Raw genomic sequence first — 18,849 nt, forward strand, 5'->3', positions numbered from 1 at the left:
CATACTTAACAGTTCATCATATATTGAATACGAAATATTGCATACAAAATATTGAATATAATATACATTTGAATATGGAGTAAATAATAAACCGCCATGAGTAGTGCGCGCCCGTTATTTTGAATGTACTTGGCGCGAGACTCTATACCGAGTCTCTTGATTTGTTATCAACCACAACTTTTTTTTATCAGTCATGTTGTGGAAAATCTTGTGGAGGAACATTTTGGTCTGATGCAAGAAGATTGTTGGTTTCTTTTCCGGGGTAGTCAGGATCACATGTAACCCAATTCGGAGGTTGGAACATTTTACCAGTTGAGTAAACAGTACATGAGCTTGATGGAAATATTACAATGACATCTTTTGAGTTTCCAAGCTCGGCCACCGGATTTTCTGAAAAAATTCGTGTTGAATTAATTACGACTGGTACAATGATATTATTTTTCTAGCTCGAACAATTTTCAGTATTCCGCTCTTCAAATACTGCGGAATGAAAGAGTTAAATGAACAAGTACGTCATAAAGACTCATCGAAATTGATACTTGCCAACATCCTCCGATTTCACTGTATCAGGCGGTAGTGCATTCCGACTTTCGAACCAATTGACAATCTTAGCTGAAAGACGTGAAAAATCTACGACGTAGAACGTGGAAAACATGTGTACTTTTCAAGATGTTGTAAAAAACTCTCGCAAAAGAAAACAACTTGATAAAGCGAAAGACTCACATTTGACATACGGTGCTCCTCGGTCGAAAATAAAATCTATCAAGCCTCGCCAAACACGTGGATATATAATTTCCCAGAATACAAATTTGCCGATAGTCTTGAAGCGATTCCAAGGTTCCATCTTTACCTGCAGAGCAGATAAAAACGCCTATTATATGCACATGATCTGCAAAATACTAGGATCAGACAAAAAAAGAAAAATAATCTATTTTACAAACAATTTGTATCGTTACCAATTTTCGAATTATAAAAAACAATAATTTCGAATCGGGCTGTGACCTGCCTCTGGTTGCTTGTCGGCACCGGTTAAGGGTGTCGGCCTTTATGCGTGTACGTGATCACTATATCGTTTACGTAACCAACTCGTTGACTTCAACGCTAGTCGGTGGTCAGCATTGGAACTAAGCCCCACCGGACAAGCGAGGCTATGTATAGAAATCAGATGCGAATGATTCGCCTGATCGAAGGTTCAATTCACCAGGCAAATTGAAGAAGAAAGAACAGAACAAAGTATAAGCATGTAGACAAGGCAACCGATATAGATCACATAGAGTGGTCCAATTAGTCTTATTTTTCCGTATATTTCATAAATCTGAGAACGCAATATTATCATTACAATGTCGAGATTTGCTGCAGCGAATCGCCGCCAATAGTGTCAGTCGCTAGCCAAGAATATATCTGTTACTAGTCTATTGTATCTCGAGAACTATTCAATGAAATCGAATATATTTTGTAATACGGAGAGTTCTCGTACGGAAGACCTTACAGGCAAAATTTGATCCAGATCTGTCGAGCGGTTGTTGAAATATCAATCGTCAAAGTTAGTGAAAAAACAATCTTTTTTTCCTTCGCATACTCTAGCTTGGGACACTGGTGTCTTTCGAATCGTAGCACGGATTTCTTTCAAATTTGATACAGAGATTTTTGCCATCGTACTTTCGAAGCCTATTGATTTTCGTGGAAATCCGGAGTCGCGTTGATAAGTTTGAGCAAAATTAATAATTGAGGTGCATGAATCTATATGTATTGTATCAACGAATTCATTATCGTATGACGCATGGTGTTGTGTTTCTACTATTTGCCACCAGCAGACGCCACGCATCGGTAACTAGCGGAGTAGAGACCCTTTTCAGTAAAGGGTCTTCATAGCGGACCATCCTCGTTAACGATCGGGTCGTTATTTTGTAACGGTGTCTGCATCGTCAAACGTTGTCGCAATGCATGTTCGTGAGTATCTGCAATCAATATCAACTATTTATTGGTGCATATTTTTTGTACTTGTACTTTTTTATTTTCTTATTTACTTATCGCATTGCTGTAAGCGCTAACATTTCTGTCGTATCAATTCTCCGCTCGTAACGGATAACTATTTTTGACGAATAATACTTGATTTCATTATTGTGAAATTGCTTAAACGCGCTATTTATGATTCGAATCATGTTTGAATCTATTCATTCTCATGCTGGTTTCCCAAATATGCTATTTGAATAGCACAAAAAAATAGTAAAATAAACGCCAGAAACTTACCAGAGGCAAAAAAGAGCCGCCAAGTATCCTTGGAGGCTACTCTTTCAAAAACTTGCGATCTATATTTGCAGTGAAGTATAAGAGGCAGTCGTAAAGCCAGGTTGTCTGAAATCTTACGAGTAAACACACGCAAACTTAGCGTCACATATTCTGATTTTACTGCAAATATAGACCGCAAGTTTTTGAAAGAGTAGCCTGCAATGGTACTTGCAACAACTTTGGTAGTCTTCAAAGCACACCATCTTGCAGTAATCATACTCTAAAGCTTACTGGTATATCATTTACAATTTTCAGTTTTTCCGTTTTCCGAACATGTTCTTAAGAAAATACAAAGTAGATATTAAGACGCATGATCGTTAGATTTTGATCATTTCGACTTGCGAAATGGAAATGAGAAAAGTTGTTCATGATTCTGAATTTGGGCAAATTGTAGATGGCGGATCACTCATAGAACGTAAATTGTTTAGAATGCATAAATTTTAAGATTGTTTTCGAACGAAATAAAAAAGTGTACAATCATGTTAATTAACAATTGATTAATAAATCATTTTATATCAAGTACAGTCGCTGTACAATTCAAGGGGTGGAAAATCGGCATACAATCAAGGGTCAAATATTGTGGTTACAGCACAGTCACGAGTATTATTTGTGATGTTCAATTAAATAATGTAGTCTTAAACCATATGTAACATTCTTTAATATATGATAATAACGTCAAATTACAATTCACGCGTACAATGAGTATCGCGATGTAGCAATACTCGAACACTTCCCACCTATGGTGGGTTCCAAATTTAAGATTTAAAATCGTCTCGTGATAATACCAATCACCGACTCTATAAGCATATAACAATATCGCTCTTGTGTTTCCATCCCGATAAAATTTTATTTTATTTTAGAAAATATGCAACATAATTAATCCTTCGATAAATGAGGACGAGATATATAAAAATAGTCTGCATGATTTATAATTAAGACTATGATTACATAGTGAGGTTCGCTTCGAATTAACAATATATTTCATTCTAATTGTAAGTGACATTATATCCAATCTCAGTTGAACATTTTAAACATAATAAATATGATTATGATTCTATTATACAATTTCTAATAGTATAAATAATTACTATTTGATTAATAATTGACGGCGATCACAAGTGAAATATCAAATGTTGTGAAACATTTGTTCTCTAAATAGATCGCACGAGATCGTTTTGTTTCGTTATTATTTTAGTGATAAATTTATAACTACGATCAATTCACAGGTTACGCGGCTGGATACGACGTAATAATATATAATACCAATAACAAGTGTCTCTGATTGTGAAAAACAGTAGAAAAAAGTAGGACTATATGTATGAAAGTACAAAAATGTTATCAAAGTCATTTAATAGCTAATACAAAGAGAGACACAATCCATCTATAAGTCAAGTATCCAAATCCGCGACAGAACTCTCATTTGAGCAAATATTCGAACTTACAACTTCTACTTTCACGTTTCCTTGATTATCATTACAAACATTCTCACCGTTTTATCAGGAATAATTTTCGTAAAATACATGAGGGATGCTTCGAATGTTGAGAAAATTAGTTTATGATCGGTTCAATTGATTCTACAAATACCAAAAATAAGGTTTCTGAAAATATCAGGAGCTTTCCAGAATTGTACAGAGTGATTATCTAATTACAATTGCTCAGGCCCGATGTCTCGAAAACTACTAATTGAATTAAATTTAGCTATACACGAAAGGAAAATCTGCTGTTAAGGGTAAAACAAAAACTCAATCACGCAAGTTACGATCAGTGGTGGAAATGAACGTTTCAAGTAATATAAGTTAAACGTAGGTAAAACCATCTGTGCATTTAGGAGAATAAGTCAATGATGCAACGCCTACCGTACGGAATTGATGAGTTCAAGTAGGTTCTGATTCTGTCAACTATTTTATTGTGTGAAATGTGATCGCTTTCATATTCACCGGTTTCAAGTAAATCGCGGAGAACAATTGAGCGATTAGAAATCGAAATTATGATGATACTTGATCGCAAAATTGGATACTTCCAATCATTTATTGTCGACAATTTTTTTTTTATCGTTATCAATGAAATCTCCGTAAATTTAATCTACAATTCATCAACAACGATCCGACTTAGCAGACCGAACTGCTCTCTTATCCTCATTAAGAATAATCATCAAACAGAATATACATAAAAAAAAAAACATGGAAATAATGGTGAACGTTAGATAAAATTAGCGGTAATTGTGAAAAAAATAACTTAATTGAGTAAAGCGTTTAACGCTAATAGGAAATTATCCTGAATGTCGTAATACTATTTTGTTTCCTTGATGGTCGATATTGATAGACAAACGAAATATATGTTATGCGAAACAATACAAATCATGCATAAAATTTCATAGAAAATTTACGGCACCAAGCAAAATTGAGACTTGATGCTGATGGTTATTTAAGTATTGAATGCCACTATCAATTGTACAGACCCGGAGGAACTTGCAATCGATCATATCACTCAACGAATTCACACTTACGTCGGAGAAGAGGCTCTCTGTTAAAATTGTTTTTGAAACCTGAAATCTGAAGTTCGATATACCCGAATCTTGCCCTAATTGTAGATTTTAGCTTGAAAGCGATGTAGAGGAACATTTCTGTTCAAAGAGATACGTTTCTTCCAATGAAGACATATTTCGACGCATGATTGAATTCGTGAGTACCGGATCTCGAGTTCGTAGGTACGTAAGTACACTTGGCTCAATCATAAGTGATGTAGCTAGTCATTACGCGATGAGATTTAGGTTGGCACAAAATATCCCTAGAGGAAATTTACAGCAGTGCGCAGCGAAGGTAGCAATCGCGAGCGGTTCGACCCGCATCGATCGTACGTCAATGTCATCGCGTAGTGTCTAACCATGCCACTTATAATTAAGCCAAGTGTACATACACTGATGCGTCTAGGACTTTTGACAATTCTAGAACTTCACGTAGCCATGTGCTGTTATTGGCTAGTTACTCGTGATGTCTTGCAAGCTCAAAAATTAGGGGCGTACGGTTATAGTTATATCGATGCAACAAAAAGCTCAAAATTCCAACAACTCAAGAATCGAAAAAATCTTTGGCCTGAGTTATTTCATGAACAGAGAAATTCATAACCAGTAGAGAAATAGTTATAGGTTAGATGCCAATAGTCAATTATGATTAGAGAAATTTGATTGGTTGATATGTTGGTTGATTGAAATATTTATCTGTTGGAGATGATTTCCTCGTCTATCAGCTGGGTTTGCGTCATTGAAGTTTTGCCTATCTTCGTGATTCGCTTGGCTATCTGTGGACGGTGGGCAAACAAGTCTGTCTAGGGCCAAGTTAGTGGTGTTGTCATGTTGTTCACTTGTGAGTCCAGAGAAAGGCCGATTGGATACAGAGACTGTGACTTCTCTGAAAATATATATAATTGCGATACTATGATTTATCTTTTTATCTTAACGACATTTTCGGAGAATAAAAGCTTTTTTTGTGTCGTGGAACTGAATGAAAACAAAAACAGAAGAAAATAGTGGTATCTTTACCCAGGTGTCCATGAACTTGGAACAGTGTCTTCGTCATTTGAAGGCGGGTTATTGTGCGCGGGCTCGATCGCGAAATTTCCCTCTCTGTTGTAGGTCGGATCTGCCTGAACCCAGTCCGGATTACAAAAAGCGCGAGCCTTCACCGGGACTTCTGAGTTGACGGTGTACGTTAACGGGACACCTTCTTCCAGGTTACCGTAAGTGAAGGGATAATTGTCTGAAAGCAATCGTTTGATTAGATAGTTGATGATAGTTTAACAGCACCACCTCAACATTTACAGATCTGTAATTTAATCTCTAACAAATCTGAAACACTTATGATATGCTACTGAAAAAATGACTTCGTTTGCTAAGGCATTTTCATTGAATAAGCTATCGATAATTCGAATTTTGGTGGACAATCGCCCTTGGATATTCAACTCACTGTTATTTTGGCTCACAGAAAGCGGAGGTGCGCTAGCCTCGGTAGGCGTCTGTGTGATACGGGAAGAATTGCTCTCTGTGTCAGCAGATAGGTCCCGATTCTTGCACCGTGAGAAGAGCTTTACTGTAATAATCGAAATAAATTATTAAATCAAACATGAAGATCGAGATCATTTTCGTAAAAAAGATCAAGCAACGTTACACTCGTGCAATGAGATATAACAAAAGACTCACCAAATCCGCAAGAGGCTGCAGAAATGATCAAACCGACGAACAGAACAACCAGCCAATGATACTGAATCTTTTCCATGACATTATCGCCGTCCTGGTTGTTTCCGGTGTTCCGATCTAACGAGAAATCAGACGACTTTAACTACATAACTATACCTATAAAGTAAACTACGATTATAAAATGAGCGACGTTTCGACGGGGAGCACTGAATGGCTCCAAAATTCTTGCCTTATTTTTTACAGTGATAAGTTTCATGTGTCTCATCTTATACGAGAGTCTAAATGGTTTTATTACCGTTATTTTCGTTATGAACAATCGCATTCTTGGTGCAGCTTTCTGCTTCCAATTGATTGGATTCTGTTATTTTCACCGCAGAATACCTGAAATAATTGAAATCATAACGTTACGTCTCTGTAGAATTTTCTGTTTACGTTTTATCTACTAAGATCTTCGATCGAATGGTACCGGTAAAATCCAACCGCATGATGCCGTGTAAAAATGAAATTCTGTATAAAAAATTCGTAAGTATACCTGAGGCCATATCTATGCTGAGGCTATTCTGCTTTAACTTACCCCTCAAGGCAGGCTCCGCACTGGCGTCCATGGCGCGCTGGTTTCGAACCCTCTAATCTATTGTATCTCATGCATATCGTGTAATTTGCACACAGTTTACTAGCCTCGTAGCAGTACTGATTTTGTAAACAGTCTTTATCGTCGTTACAGTCACTTTGCGCAATTGTTGTCGAAATCTGTAAATAAAACACATTACGGTTAGGGAGTTTGTTCAGAACAAAAAATGAAATAACACTCGTAACGTTGCACATAGTTATGAATTTCAAATCAACACCATCGCAAGAATGCGGGTATTTCACATGAAACAATTATATCGGTGCATTGGAAACATTTCTTTATTTCGGTGCAGTATTAGGTATATATTGATACGTACTTATACAGTAATTTGTAGATTGATTCGAATATTTTCAAAACCGAAAAAGTTCTTGGCAGCAGATGTCGTGTATCGAATAAGCCATCCATAATCTCGAACTGCTGATTTGAAGAATATGGAAATAAAGCTTCGGTGCGAATCTATAATTTACCATGGGTAATAAAACTATTACACCTAAAACTGCAAAAACGACATGGACGCCAAATTTTTTGACGTCGCCATTAATGTACACGGGGAATTCCACGTCGTTTCGACGAATCTTGGTTCAAATCACTTTTGCGATTTTTTTCCGAATTTTCTCGTCCAGCCGTTTTCGAGTTTTGAATTTTCGGAAACTGAAAAACTCAAAACAGCGCCGTGATCGATTTCTTCGAGAAAATTCTCGAAAACACTATGGCGAACGACAAACATTTTGAAACCAAGTGGAGATCTTTTTGTTTCGTTTTTGGTTGTTTTTGATATCACCAACATTCTTCCTTCCAACAGGTCAGTTGAGGACTTATTTTAGAAAAGGAATGGAAACAAAGTTGAAAGAACTCGAAAACGGCTTGACAAGAAAATTTGAAAAACTTCACAAAAGTGTTTCAAGCCAAGAGCCATCGTAAAAAAATCTCGTTGGAAACATCGAAGAGGGGGACTTTTTTTGATTCGTCGAAATAACGTGCAATTCCCCACATATATTAATCAGTTAGGGACACAATCTTCAGACGCCTCGGCGAATTCCAGAACTTTCATCTCATCCCTCGAATTTTATATACGGTATCTAGTATGTTCTTAATACATGTTTAGGGCGCCGCAAACTTTGGCACTATTCGCCAATTTTCATGAGGGCCTAATGTCCAAGAATTTATAAAATAATCGATGAAAAATAATTATTCTTATCTTCTCTGTTATTGACGTATAAAGGTACATACATCTGTACCGCTTCTCTTGATCATGGAGAAGGCCCAAACTTTTTGCTTGAGTATATCAATATTCACAGTAATACTAAAAACCGTGAAAATCCTGTATGAGATCAAGTATTTGGAATTTCAGGCAAAAGAATTGTCACCCTAATGTTATACGTACAATATTGATAAAAATAATAATAATTAAAAAAAAAAACTATACGGTTACCAATATTGTGATATTTTTATCATACAATTACCTATACAAGATCAACTAAATCGGAGGACTCATGATAATACGATTTTGTGTGATTTGTGCTGTGCGTAAAAGGCGGATCGTATATGTAACAAATTTCCGCCATGGCGGGATAGTCTATATACATATGTATATGCCGTTATAACGTGAGAAAGAAGAACCATATCATACATTAATAATGCATCCATAAGATACAATAAAAATGACAAGTTTTGCATTAGGTAGTGGCCGGTATAATTTACATATTGTATTCAGATAAGACCATTAAGTTTCTCATTCCCCCCCCCCTGCCCTAAATTCTGAAGTCAGACATCTGCACTGATAAGGATACAATCACTATTGGATATGCCGATCAGGGATATAGGTACTAAGAAGAATATACCAGAAACGTCATCGTAACAAGATAGTGCACGTGTATTATATGCATTAATCGCCGCATCCGAAGGTCAAGAGACAGAACATGACGCGAAGTAGCAGCCTTAATTAAAAGCGCATACCCTATTATACCGAAATGACAGCCATATATATCCATGTTTATATACATATGTATACATATGCAATATCAACGTACACAAGTATACACATATGTATAATATATAGTGTAAATATATATAACACTATCTTAAGTTCGCGTGCCGCTTGTTCAGTATACATACAGTTAGATAAATAAGGAGTTGTATTATACCTATAGTTGTCATTGCTGCCATATTCTGGTATATTATACAGAACTTTATCAAACTAACAAAACCTGCACACAAATTATAATTGAATTGCTCCGATGATCTTCTGATGCATTACGTCGTGACGTATAAGCATATAGACACGTTGTCCATCGTGATGAGACATTTTTTAATGTTCTCTGCTGTAATCTTTGTGATACTCGTGCAAACATTTGTATTTAATATCGATCACTAAAATTACTTAACGTGAAGTTATCCGCGACCCATGTCGCAGGGTGCCTGACGCAGATTTTACGAGTGGAATAGTTGATTGTATTGGATAAATGAATAATTCGAAGGAATTGAAATATACTGTGTAGATTAAATATTTAAATTGGTGTATAAGGAGTCCGAAGAGAGCATACATGCGCATACTTGAATGATAACAACGAACCACATTTCTTGTGCGATTAGTGTAAAAATATCATTATTTCCCGATGCGTCGCGCGTTTATAGTCTTTACGAAGAAACGGATCTTGTCTGATATATGCGATAACGTCACGCGCTACGCACGACACGCCGTTACGAACAAGAGGGAAAGGGAGGCACGCGCGTGCGGAAAGAACACGACGAGAACAATATAAAATAAAAGGATGTGCAAACGAAAATATAAATATGTGTGTACATATATGCGTTGGTCGTACAATCTATTGCGGAGCACGAGCGTGATACATCCGATGCGATGCGACGAAACGCGGTGCCCCAAGATCTATGCATGGCTGTATAATATAGGTAATCTAAATCGTCGTTATCGTTATTTGGATATTGTTTATCTTTGTATATTTTGACCGAGCGATCGTGCGCACCGCTCGTATTGCATATTATCTGTGTTGAAGTACGTCCATCAGTTTTATGTAAAGTTGTGTGGGGGAATCTCGAAGCTTGTACGTACGTAGTATAAGTGTATGAGTCACGACGCTCATCCGGGGCTGCGTGCTCGATGGTGGTAGGTGAGAAAAAAAATTAAAAAAAAAGGACTAACATCAAAGCTTTCCAATTTTTCACCGTCAGGTGAAACACGGTGCAGATGATTATTGTATATAGCGTCACAGTCATTAATATCACTATCAGGTAATATTCACATATATGTATCCATACGTGATATATTTATTCCAATATATTTTCAAATGAGATTGTATTTCTCTTCAAACTTTAGACAATGCGTATAATGGGCCACGTTATCGCAATTTAAAAATGTGCAGTTCATGTGCGGTCAGTTCGTCCCAGTTTAATACATCCGCCTGTATTGAGACGTATAATTATATCTCGCCGCAAAATATCTATCCGCATAATGTGATTTCGCACGACTTCTTCATTGTGAATTTTTAGGATTTATGCGATGCGCACGTAAGTTGCGGTTTAGTCAACTATGAAGTTTGTACCCTGAAATAATACAAAAATCCAACCTACTTCTTTCCCTGCATCTGATTTCCCCCGTGAAAATCTTCGCATTTTTATTCGCATTTCGTTGTCCCTCAAATATTTGTGCATGCGCGATGTTCTAAATGATACACTATTGAATATATGTATAGATGTATCTATACTTCATCAAATATATGTATGTAGATATCTACTACTACGTTCGTCTAAATGATTGGAAAAATTGGAGAATGGATATCTTCTTTCAGTCAATCAGCATCAATTGACAAAAAAAGGAATTTCCGAAAATAATAATGTTCACCGTTTTTTTAAGTATTTCCAAAAGTAATTGCAAACACTTTTTTCAAGTTGTACATATCTACTTACAATTAATATAATTCTTTCAAATTTTCAGAAGTTTCTTTCGTTTTTTAAAATTCGTGAATGGTTGGTGATAATCCAAGCGTATTTTTGAAATAAAAGTTCAAGTACATATATATGTACATACATAATGTAAACGCATACATGCAGGTATACGATATCATGCAAATATGGACTTCATTCTTTTTCATCATTCATATACGCGATGCGCCGCGATGAATCAAACGCTGATATCAAACATCGAATGCTGATAATCAAATGTGTGTTTATAAATCACAATCACGACTCGATCGTTTTATATCGTTCTACAGATATTATTGAATTTGTCATAACTGCTATTTTAATGATACACGATTAGGATATAAGAGGAATAAATATTCGTCTTTCTCGCCCGCGGCGTTATAGTCAAAGTGTGTAAAATATTCACGCGCATAACGCATACCGGTGCTCTGATATTCCTTCGAGAACGTTCTCGTAAGTTCTACGTCACAATTGTACCGCGTAGCGAATACCCGCGTATAATGAGGCATCCCATGCCGAATCAACCGTCAAGATATGACTTTGAGAAATGTATTATACATTTGTTTTAAATTTCCTAGATAACAACACTCGCCTCAAAGACCACAAGAAAAAAAACTAAGAATACTTTTTCCCCCTTCCTTGCAAACTGCATTCTTTACTACCGAAGCAATCCCAAGCCTGCGATAACCCTCGATAAAATTCATGAAAACTTTATGCAATGTAAGATGATCAGCTTAGAACGATACGTGAGTTTTAGAATGAGGGATTTATCCAATTTTCAAACGGATTTCAATATTATTACACAATTGTCGCAGTGAGTGTCGCACGAATCAAAGTTTGCAGTTCAATTATCAAGTATGAACACCCAGGATTAAAAAAAAGACAAAGGATGAGGAGAAGTAGAAAAGAATAATAAGAAGCGGGAATCGCTACGTCTCGTTTCGAACTTTCGATCAAAATCATCGTATTCGTTTGTCGTAAAAAATTTCATGTACAGAATCCTATCGAAAGAGAAGAAACCAGTTTTTTGAACAACTTTAATAGTTCTCTGAAAAGAATAAAACAATATTGGTCGATTTTCCAAGGTTAAAAACAGTATTACAAAACGCATATGTACGAATGATGATCAAATGTGACATGATAAGGCTCGCAACAAGGCGTAAGAAAATCGCGACACGGAATACGACCCATATGTATCATAATCAGCCGCGAGGACTATACAGAGCGTGTACGGCGCTACTTCACAGCTTCCGGTAACAAGACGCATGTCCACGGTGTGTCGACGTATGTCCGTTCGTAGAAATTGTCGCTCCTCGCGCGAGATGCGACAAACAGATTACAACGTTTTAGCGCTGTTATGATATCCCAATTGGGTCTTTTGAACGACAATCTGACGGTTTTGGAGGGGTCGTTCGATGATCTTGATGCGTCAAATATTATTCGTCTACGTGGTCAAAGAATTTCGTGCATGGTGCAGAGGTACTGAACAGTAAACTGTATATTATATAGGTATGTGATTCGAGTGAAAAACGTATTCTCTGTCTTTGTACATGCGACGTCATTGTCACGACGAAGCAACGATTCTCCGATTTCTGACTATTTAAAAAATTCAAAAGTACCATCTAACATTCCGTGTCCAATGAGCGAGGAATTTTTTCTTTATTCCGGAACGATATCGGGACCATGAATATCTTGTTGGGAGATGAAAAAAATCATCTACGTTTTCATTTAATATGAATAGAAAATTATACTAATAATCTCGCAATAGATCGCGCGATGGACAGAATGACGAATTGATTGCACCACAATCGTATGATAACGTACTACTTTATACTGTGAATTAGTCGTTCCGTTGTACAATCTATAATGTGACACACTCGTCATCGGTGATGTACATATGTATACATACACTGCATTGTACGGTATAAGTAGTGCACCATCGCCACCTCGGGCGAAAATGGTAATCAATTCATAAATTCAATAAGATTAGGCTTACCAACTGCATGAATACCAATACGGCATTAGTCCAAATCATTACTGCCCGCATGGTGACGGTTGCCTGCAACAATTGAATGGAACTTTGAATTATAATTATCGATTCTAATGATAACTGCTTCATTCGGTACGATAATTAAATTGCTTCGCGCACTGCGATGAATTACGGATCGTGTAAAATTATAACCCGTTATCTGTGAGACATTTAAAAAAATGAAAAAGAACGAATATCTGTGAAGAGAAATGGTTACATGCGACCGATACACTGAAAACGAGAAATAGTGAAATGAAAATCATTCAAATTTCACTGAATTGAATTCTGCAAATCGAATGAAATCGTTTGTGCGAAAAATTACATTCGATTAACAAAAACCTTGTAATATACATCGATGGATATATCAGTGAGAGCTATAACATCCTAGAAGAATAGAGATCTTGTTTCAAAGACGTAACCCACAAGTGGAATCTAAACTATAAGTTCGTTTTTTTTTTTTTTTTTTTTTTTTTTTTTTTTTTTTTTTTTTTTTTTTTTTTTTACTTCTCTCTTTGTTTTGTTCGTTCTCGAGGATCATGTCCTCATTGGCTGAACGATAGCTCACCACCGGAAAATATGGGATACGCGCGCTTCTGCGGTTTTTAGCCTTCGATATAATAAATGATTTGAAAAAGAAAAAATTCGGCTCATGTGTGCGATATACGTGTGTTACGTGAACCGCAATATACATGAAATGTGTACATAGAGTAATCCCGAGTTACATTTATAGTGCGTATTTTGATTAAAACAACTGTAGATATGCGTATACCATTTCGCGTGTATTATACTGCACTCCAAAATGGCTGCCGCTCAAATTTCAAAAGATTTTCAGCAGCGCAATTCAGATTAACATTGAGAAGACCGGTCCCGTTCTGTGTATATCTTTCGAAGAATACCGGAGAACGGAATCTCAAGTCGCTATTCGGAAATTGCTCATTTCGATGTACCTGAGCCGTAAATAAATGAGTCATCGATGGGAACGGTCGCGACCGAGTCTCCATCGTTTGTCTATAGATATAATATCATCTTTTGATGCTAATGTATAGATATACATATATGATGTTACATCTTATCGGTAAGTTTTCCCACGCAAAAACCTGACAATATTATCATACCTTGAAGTGAGAATAAACGATTACCTGCCGGTTAATAAAAACTCGTTACAACAGAGGTCGAAGTAGAGTGACGTCAGAGAAAAAGGAAGAAAGGGTTGGATATCATCAAAGGGCGAATGCGATGAAATAGGGAATTTTATACCATTCAAATAACATATCCACGGTCATCTGTAAATTATAGCGAGGTCGCGTGCGAGGTGGGAATTATAACACGTATAAAAAAGATAAGATTGGGGAAAAAAAAGACATTAAAAATCAAAACCGTAGGAAATGATTATACGAGTAATTAGGTACTTACACGTATGCCTACGCGACGAATCTAGCGTTTTGTAGATAACGTTAATAAAATAGCGAAAGAGAATTGAGGTAATTAAACTAAAGTTAATCGCATTATCGCAATCTGGCTACCGGGAGAAAGAAAAAATAAATAAATAAAACAAATAAAGATAACCCATTCATGCAAGGATGCGACGAAAGCGAAAACGGCAATGCAGGAAACTAAGGCAAGTTGTTGCATCAGCAATTGCCTTTATTGTTCTTCGGGTTTGCAGGGGTGTTTTCAATAATTCTGTGAGCTGATCGCGTAATGGTATATAAACTCAATCTAATTAAAACTATATTTGTTATTGGAGTAATTATCCCGCACATCGGTTATCATATTTTTATTAATTCGCAAACAAACAAAACAAAAAACAGCGACTTAGAGATCGAAAACAAACGATGGGTGAAGATGACGTCGTTAAACGTCCTTGATATGATCGTGATGGCTTCGCATAGAAACGAAAAACTGTTCACCCCAAGGTCATCTTTCCTTGTTATCCTCGTTTATCGGATTATGCGAGCGCCTTTAACTGACGTCACGAGCTCGAAAGCCTGACGGACGCTGTCACACGTGCGCAGCTGTTGAGTTGTCAAAACTTCTAAATATTGCAATATTCCTGTATGAAAATATCATAGTTTCTAAAAATCTCAAGGGCTACGGGGATCGTTCTCCCTTCCTAAGATGATACATGTCACGACTTGTCGGAAGACGTGTCAACGAACCGTATCCTGTACAATGGTGAAAATTCGAGAACGTATCAACAACGTTTCAAAAACCACTAGATATACATAATTAATATGCAGGAAAGTACTTCACCTTTTGGAGATTTCAGATGAAACTTCACTATCCAATCACTACGTAAACATTTATGTATATATATATATTTTTTCAATTTTTTTCTACAGTTTTTCACGAAAAACTTGAGCGCGCGAATAAACCCCATGCACTTGTCGTTGATGCTGCAGGCAGACTGTATGTAAACGCGACGAAAGCGAACGCGAGTTGTGACTCATCCGGACTTGTTGGGACTTGCTGGTTGCAGGTGCGGTGTGGGGGAAGTGAGGGTGTCTCGTGATGCATTGACCAATAGGGTGAGAGAACGGTCAGAGGGATCGACCGCTGGCTTCGATCTCAACGATCCACAGACTTCGATCGTGCGGCGAACCCCCAAAATCTCTGTCTCCAGGTGCATGGTGGGGCGCGCACCGAACATTTCGTTATGTCTTCCTCGTTCCTTGAAAAAAAATTTTCAAGGTTGTCGGTACGCCGGCTCGTCACGATGACCTGGATACCATTCTCCAAATGGAGTAATTTCGCCGTCTTTCAAACGCCGAAAAATTATTAGGAAGCGTTATCATTGACGTCGGGTTCATTGCCAAATAAAATGCCACCCCAAAACTACTTCAGCAGCACGAGAAAGTTCCGAGGGAATCAAAGAAATCAAAAGTAATTTCAGTTTTTTTTCCTCCATGCGCGTCGTTGAGATTTTTGTTAATTAAATGGCCGAACTAACTGTAAGTGGGTAAATGCTAGTCACGTTAATGTAAGCATCTTACGAAATTCGGTGAAAGTTACTGTCGGAACTGACGGATCATCGGTAATTACCATATCTACATTCAACGGTACGACCTTGACCGACCGCGAGTGTTCTACAGACTCCTTCGCTATGCACGCGAGATAACAACTTGGTTACGGATGGTAACGAGTAACCGACGGTCCATAACGTCTCTGGCGTTTATCGGTAAAGGCTCACCTGGCCTGACGCACAGCTGACCTGAGGTAACGGAGAACGCTCTCAAATGATCTGCGATTGCGTTCATTAGTCGGTGCAGTGCACGGACTGCATCGTTTATCCACAAAGTCACGTAGATCAAGGACATCGGTACGCTGATCAAAGTGTAGATGGCGTTGATACGATATTTGAATAAAAGAGCGGCGAAATCTGTAAAATAGAAATCAAAATATCGTTCAAATGATTTTTCATATGATTAACGACGGCAAAATTCAAGCGAGCATCTACATCGCAACTTCATTTTCGATCGTTAAATAACCTCCCATTCCAACGGGTAACAGAATTCAATAGTAACGCAAGTGTGGGGCTGGCTGATCAAGACCCGTAGAATGCAGGTGGGAAAATCTCCCTTTACTTTTATCAACGGAACTGAAACCGTCCCAGTTCGGTACAAGTGGTTCTTCGTATCGATCGATTGATTCCCAGCTTCTGACCGCGATTACCGTTCAGGCAGACTAATAATAATAATAGTGAAAAAAAATACCATCATAATAATAAATACCACTTCAAAATGTATAATTCAAACGTGCGATTGGGAAATTGGATGGAGGATATTGCTCTTTCGGAGGTAATACTTTTGTAAGATTTATTACGTAATCAATGGGTGAAACGAATTCCGTTTTCTCTGTTGGTGTGAAACGGAATTTCAAGTTTTAATGTTTTGCATTTTCATTGTCTGCTTTGAGTTCAAAAGACAATTTAATACATTTGAACAATACCATTCGTCGTATAAATCCGTGATTAATCTTTAATAACGATAACGATAATGACAAACGCAGGAGGAGGTGAAATTATACATCACGAAGCGAGAGCGAGAAGATTTGCTGGTACAACACACGAGAAAAGTATTTGCAAATGTATTTCGAGAGGTGCAGCTGGCAAAACCAGGGGACTTCATAACTTTTGGTAGTTCGGTGCAGCTCCGAGCACCTGATATGCCGGGCTTCCGACCCCAGAGCAAACACAAAAATTACGGTGTTGTTCTTGCCGGCACAATGAACGAACGCGACATCGACAAGGTTCACCATTTCTTCGACGGGTGTTGCTTAGTTTGCTCCCCGGTATTGACGCCGCCCTGCGTCAGAAATACATTCGTAATCAAATCTGCGGATTGTCAAAATCGAGATGGTCACAATCTTAAATTTGGACAAGAATTTCTTCTTCAGGTAAATTTAGCGCATGATTGGAGAACTATCGAACGCCCAACGATAAGAAATTTTCTACTATACGACCGTCGAAATAATTCGCATCTTCCGGCCGTGATGATTTCACACCAGTCGACGATCCCTCGAGGATGATTTGTTAATTAAATGTGTTTCGACGACTTCAAATTCACGCGACTTTTTCTCGCTGTCCTAACTAACAGCTAATCGAGTCAGGTGAAGAACCCCTCTACGTTAGGGCCGAAACTCCTTGCGTGGACGCACCGCACGGACCACTGGGACATAATCCGGTAAGACTGAGCAACCGAGCAGACTGTTATTCCAAGTGGAAGGTTTTATACTGGGATCCTAATATGAGGTTTGAGACCGAAGGTGCTCCGTTTCCACCCTCGACAAGGTTAATTATTATTTGCGTCTTGTTCGCTGTTTATCCCTACTTGTTTTTCGTCACTACGTTGGGCTCACTTGTTCATCTCATTCTATGTCTTTCTACGTGTTTAACTCGACAGGGTGGTCATCGGTCACGTGATGACGGGGCTCTGCTTGGCCGTGGAGTATTCCGAGTGGTATTTGACCATCTTTGGACCGGATTGCGGGATATCTGTTCACACTTACGCCGACGTTCATAAAAGAGAGACCGCCGAATGTTTGTGGATGTTCGTCACCGATAATATATCTTCGGAAAACGCCGATTGCCCCGATTCGAAACAAGTATGAACCAAAATCTTCGGCTGTATGCATGAAAAAATACAACCACTTCTCTTACAAAATATCTACGGACATCTATGAAGCGGACTGAAAACGTTTTTTCTTCTCAAACTATTTCTAATATTCCAACAATTTTTTTTTTTTTTTTACCATCATGGAATGCGGTGTATTTCCTTTCTGTGCGTTCTATCACAACCCGTGGAGAACCCCGGATAATTAGCCCATAAGGCATGAGCCACGAGTACGTAATAAATGCTTTATTGGTACCATATAATCATATAATCAAACAACAACAAAAAAAAAAAAAACAACGAAGATAGAAAGGGAGAAAAAAGAATATCATCGGTCGTAGCTCGTGCGCGCGTGTCCCCGCAGTCAACGGTTGTGTAATTACATTAACGAGCTTACACTTACAATTAGAAATTTATGGTCAACCGATGGATGATTTGAAAAATTTGAAAACCCGATTCCGATTAACGTTACATACATTCGTTCGCGTCGAGGGAACTCAAGGTGGACGACGCAACCCCTGATTCGTTGATTCCATTGACGAGAAAATATCGTCGATGCGATATCGACTACTTACTACATCGTTGATTCGTACCTTCCTCGAGGAGTTAGCGGCGTAAGAGCAATAATAAACACATAAATAACTGCGGAGGACGGAGT

The 18,849-nt window shown here is 37.8% G+C and overlaps 3 protein-coding genes across 6 annotated transcripts; 2 read left to right on the forward strand and 1 right to left on the reverse strand.

Annotated features, from left to right (window-relative positions):
• Window positions 1-15,971, reverse strand: LOC105690610. 4 transcript variants are annotated; one of them, XM_048652962.1, is made up of 10 exons: window positions 15,334-15,971; window positions 13,048-13,110; window positions 7,056-7,231; window positions 6,777-6,862; window positions 6,485-6,598; window positions 6,252-6,374; window positions 5,828-6,044; window positions 957-5,696; window positions 724-850; window positions 1-390 (listed from the first exon to the last, which is right to left on the reverse strand). In XM_048652962.1, exons 2-8 carry the CDS (start codon window positions 13,096-13,098, stop codon window positions 5,450-5,452), a joined length of 1,014 nt encoding a protein of 337 aa, XP_048508919.1. In that variant the 5' UTR covers window positions 13,099-13,110; window positions 15,334-15,971; the 3' UTR covers window positions 1-390; window positions 724-850; window positions 957-5,449. The 4 variants fall into 4 exon arrangements, with proteins under 4 accessions (XP_048508919.1, XP_020710642.2, XP_048509000.1 ...); XM_020854983.2 differs by lacking the exons at window positions 1-390; window positions 724-850 and adding an exon at window positions 7,429-7,568 and having other exon boundaries at window positions 2,930-5,696; window positions 15,334-15,944; XM_048653043.1 differs by lacking the exons at window positions 1-390; window positions 724-850; window positions 15,334-15,971 and adding an exon at window positions 7,429-7,608 and having other exon boundaries at window positions 2,930-5,696.
• Window positions 15,972-16,545: 574 nt separating this feature from the next.
• LOC105690440 (cilia- and flagella-associated protein 161) lies at window positions 16,546-18,260 on the forward strand. Its single transcript, XM_048649128.1, has 4 exons — window positions 16,546-16,877; window positions 17,089-17,475; window positions 17,676-17,869; window positions 17,973-18,260. The coding sequence occupies exons 1-4, from the start codon at window positions 16,821-16,823 to the stop codon at window positions 18,187-18,189; spliced, it is 855 nt and encodes a 284-aa protein (XP_048505085.1). The 5' UTR covers window positions 16,546-16,820; the 3' UTR covers window positions 18,190-18,260.
• On the forward strand, window positions 16,895-17,924 carry LOC125502272. The gene has a single exon (XM_048660391.1). It carries the CDS (start codon window positions 17,245-17,247, stop codon window positions 17,605-17,607), a length of 363 nt encoding a protein of 120 aa, XP_048516348.1. The 5' UTR covers window positions 16,895-17,244; the 3' UTR covers window positions 17,608-17,924.
• Window positions 18,261-18,849: the final 589 nt, after the last annotated feature.

This window comes from Athalia rosae, chromosome 1, assembly GCF_917208135.1.
Source record: "Athalia rosae chromosome 1, iyAthRosa1.1, whole genome shotgun sequence".
Lineage (NCBI taxonomy): Eukaryota > Metazoa > Arthropoda > Insecta > Hymenoptera > Athaliidae > Athalia > Athalia rosae.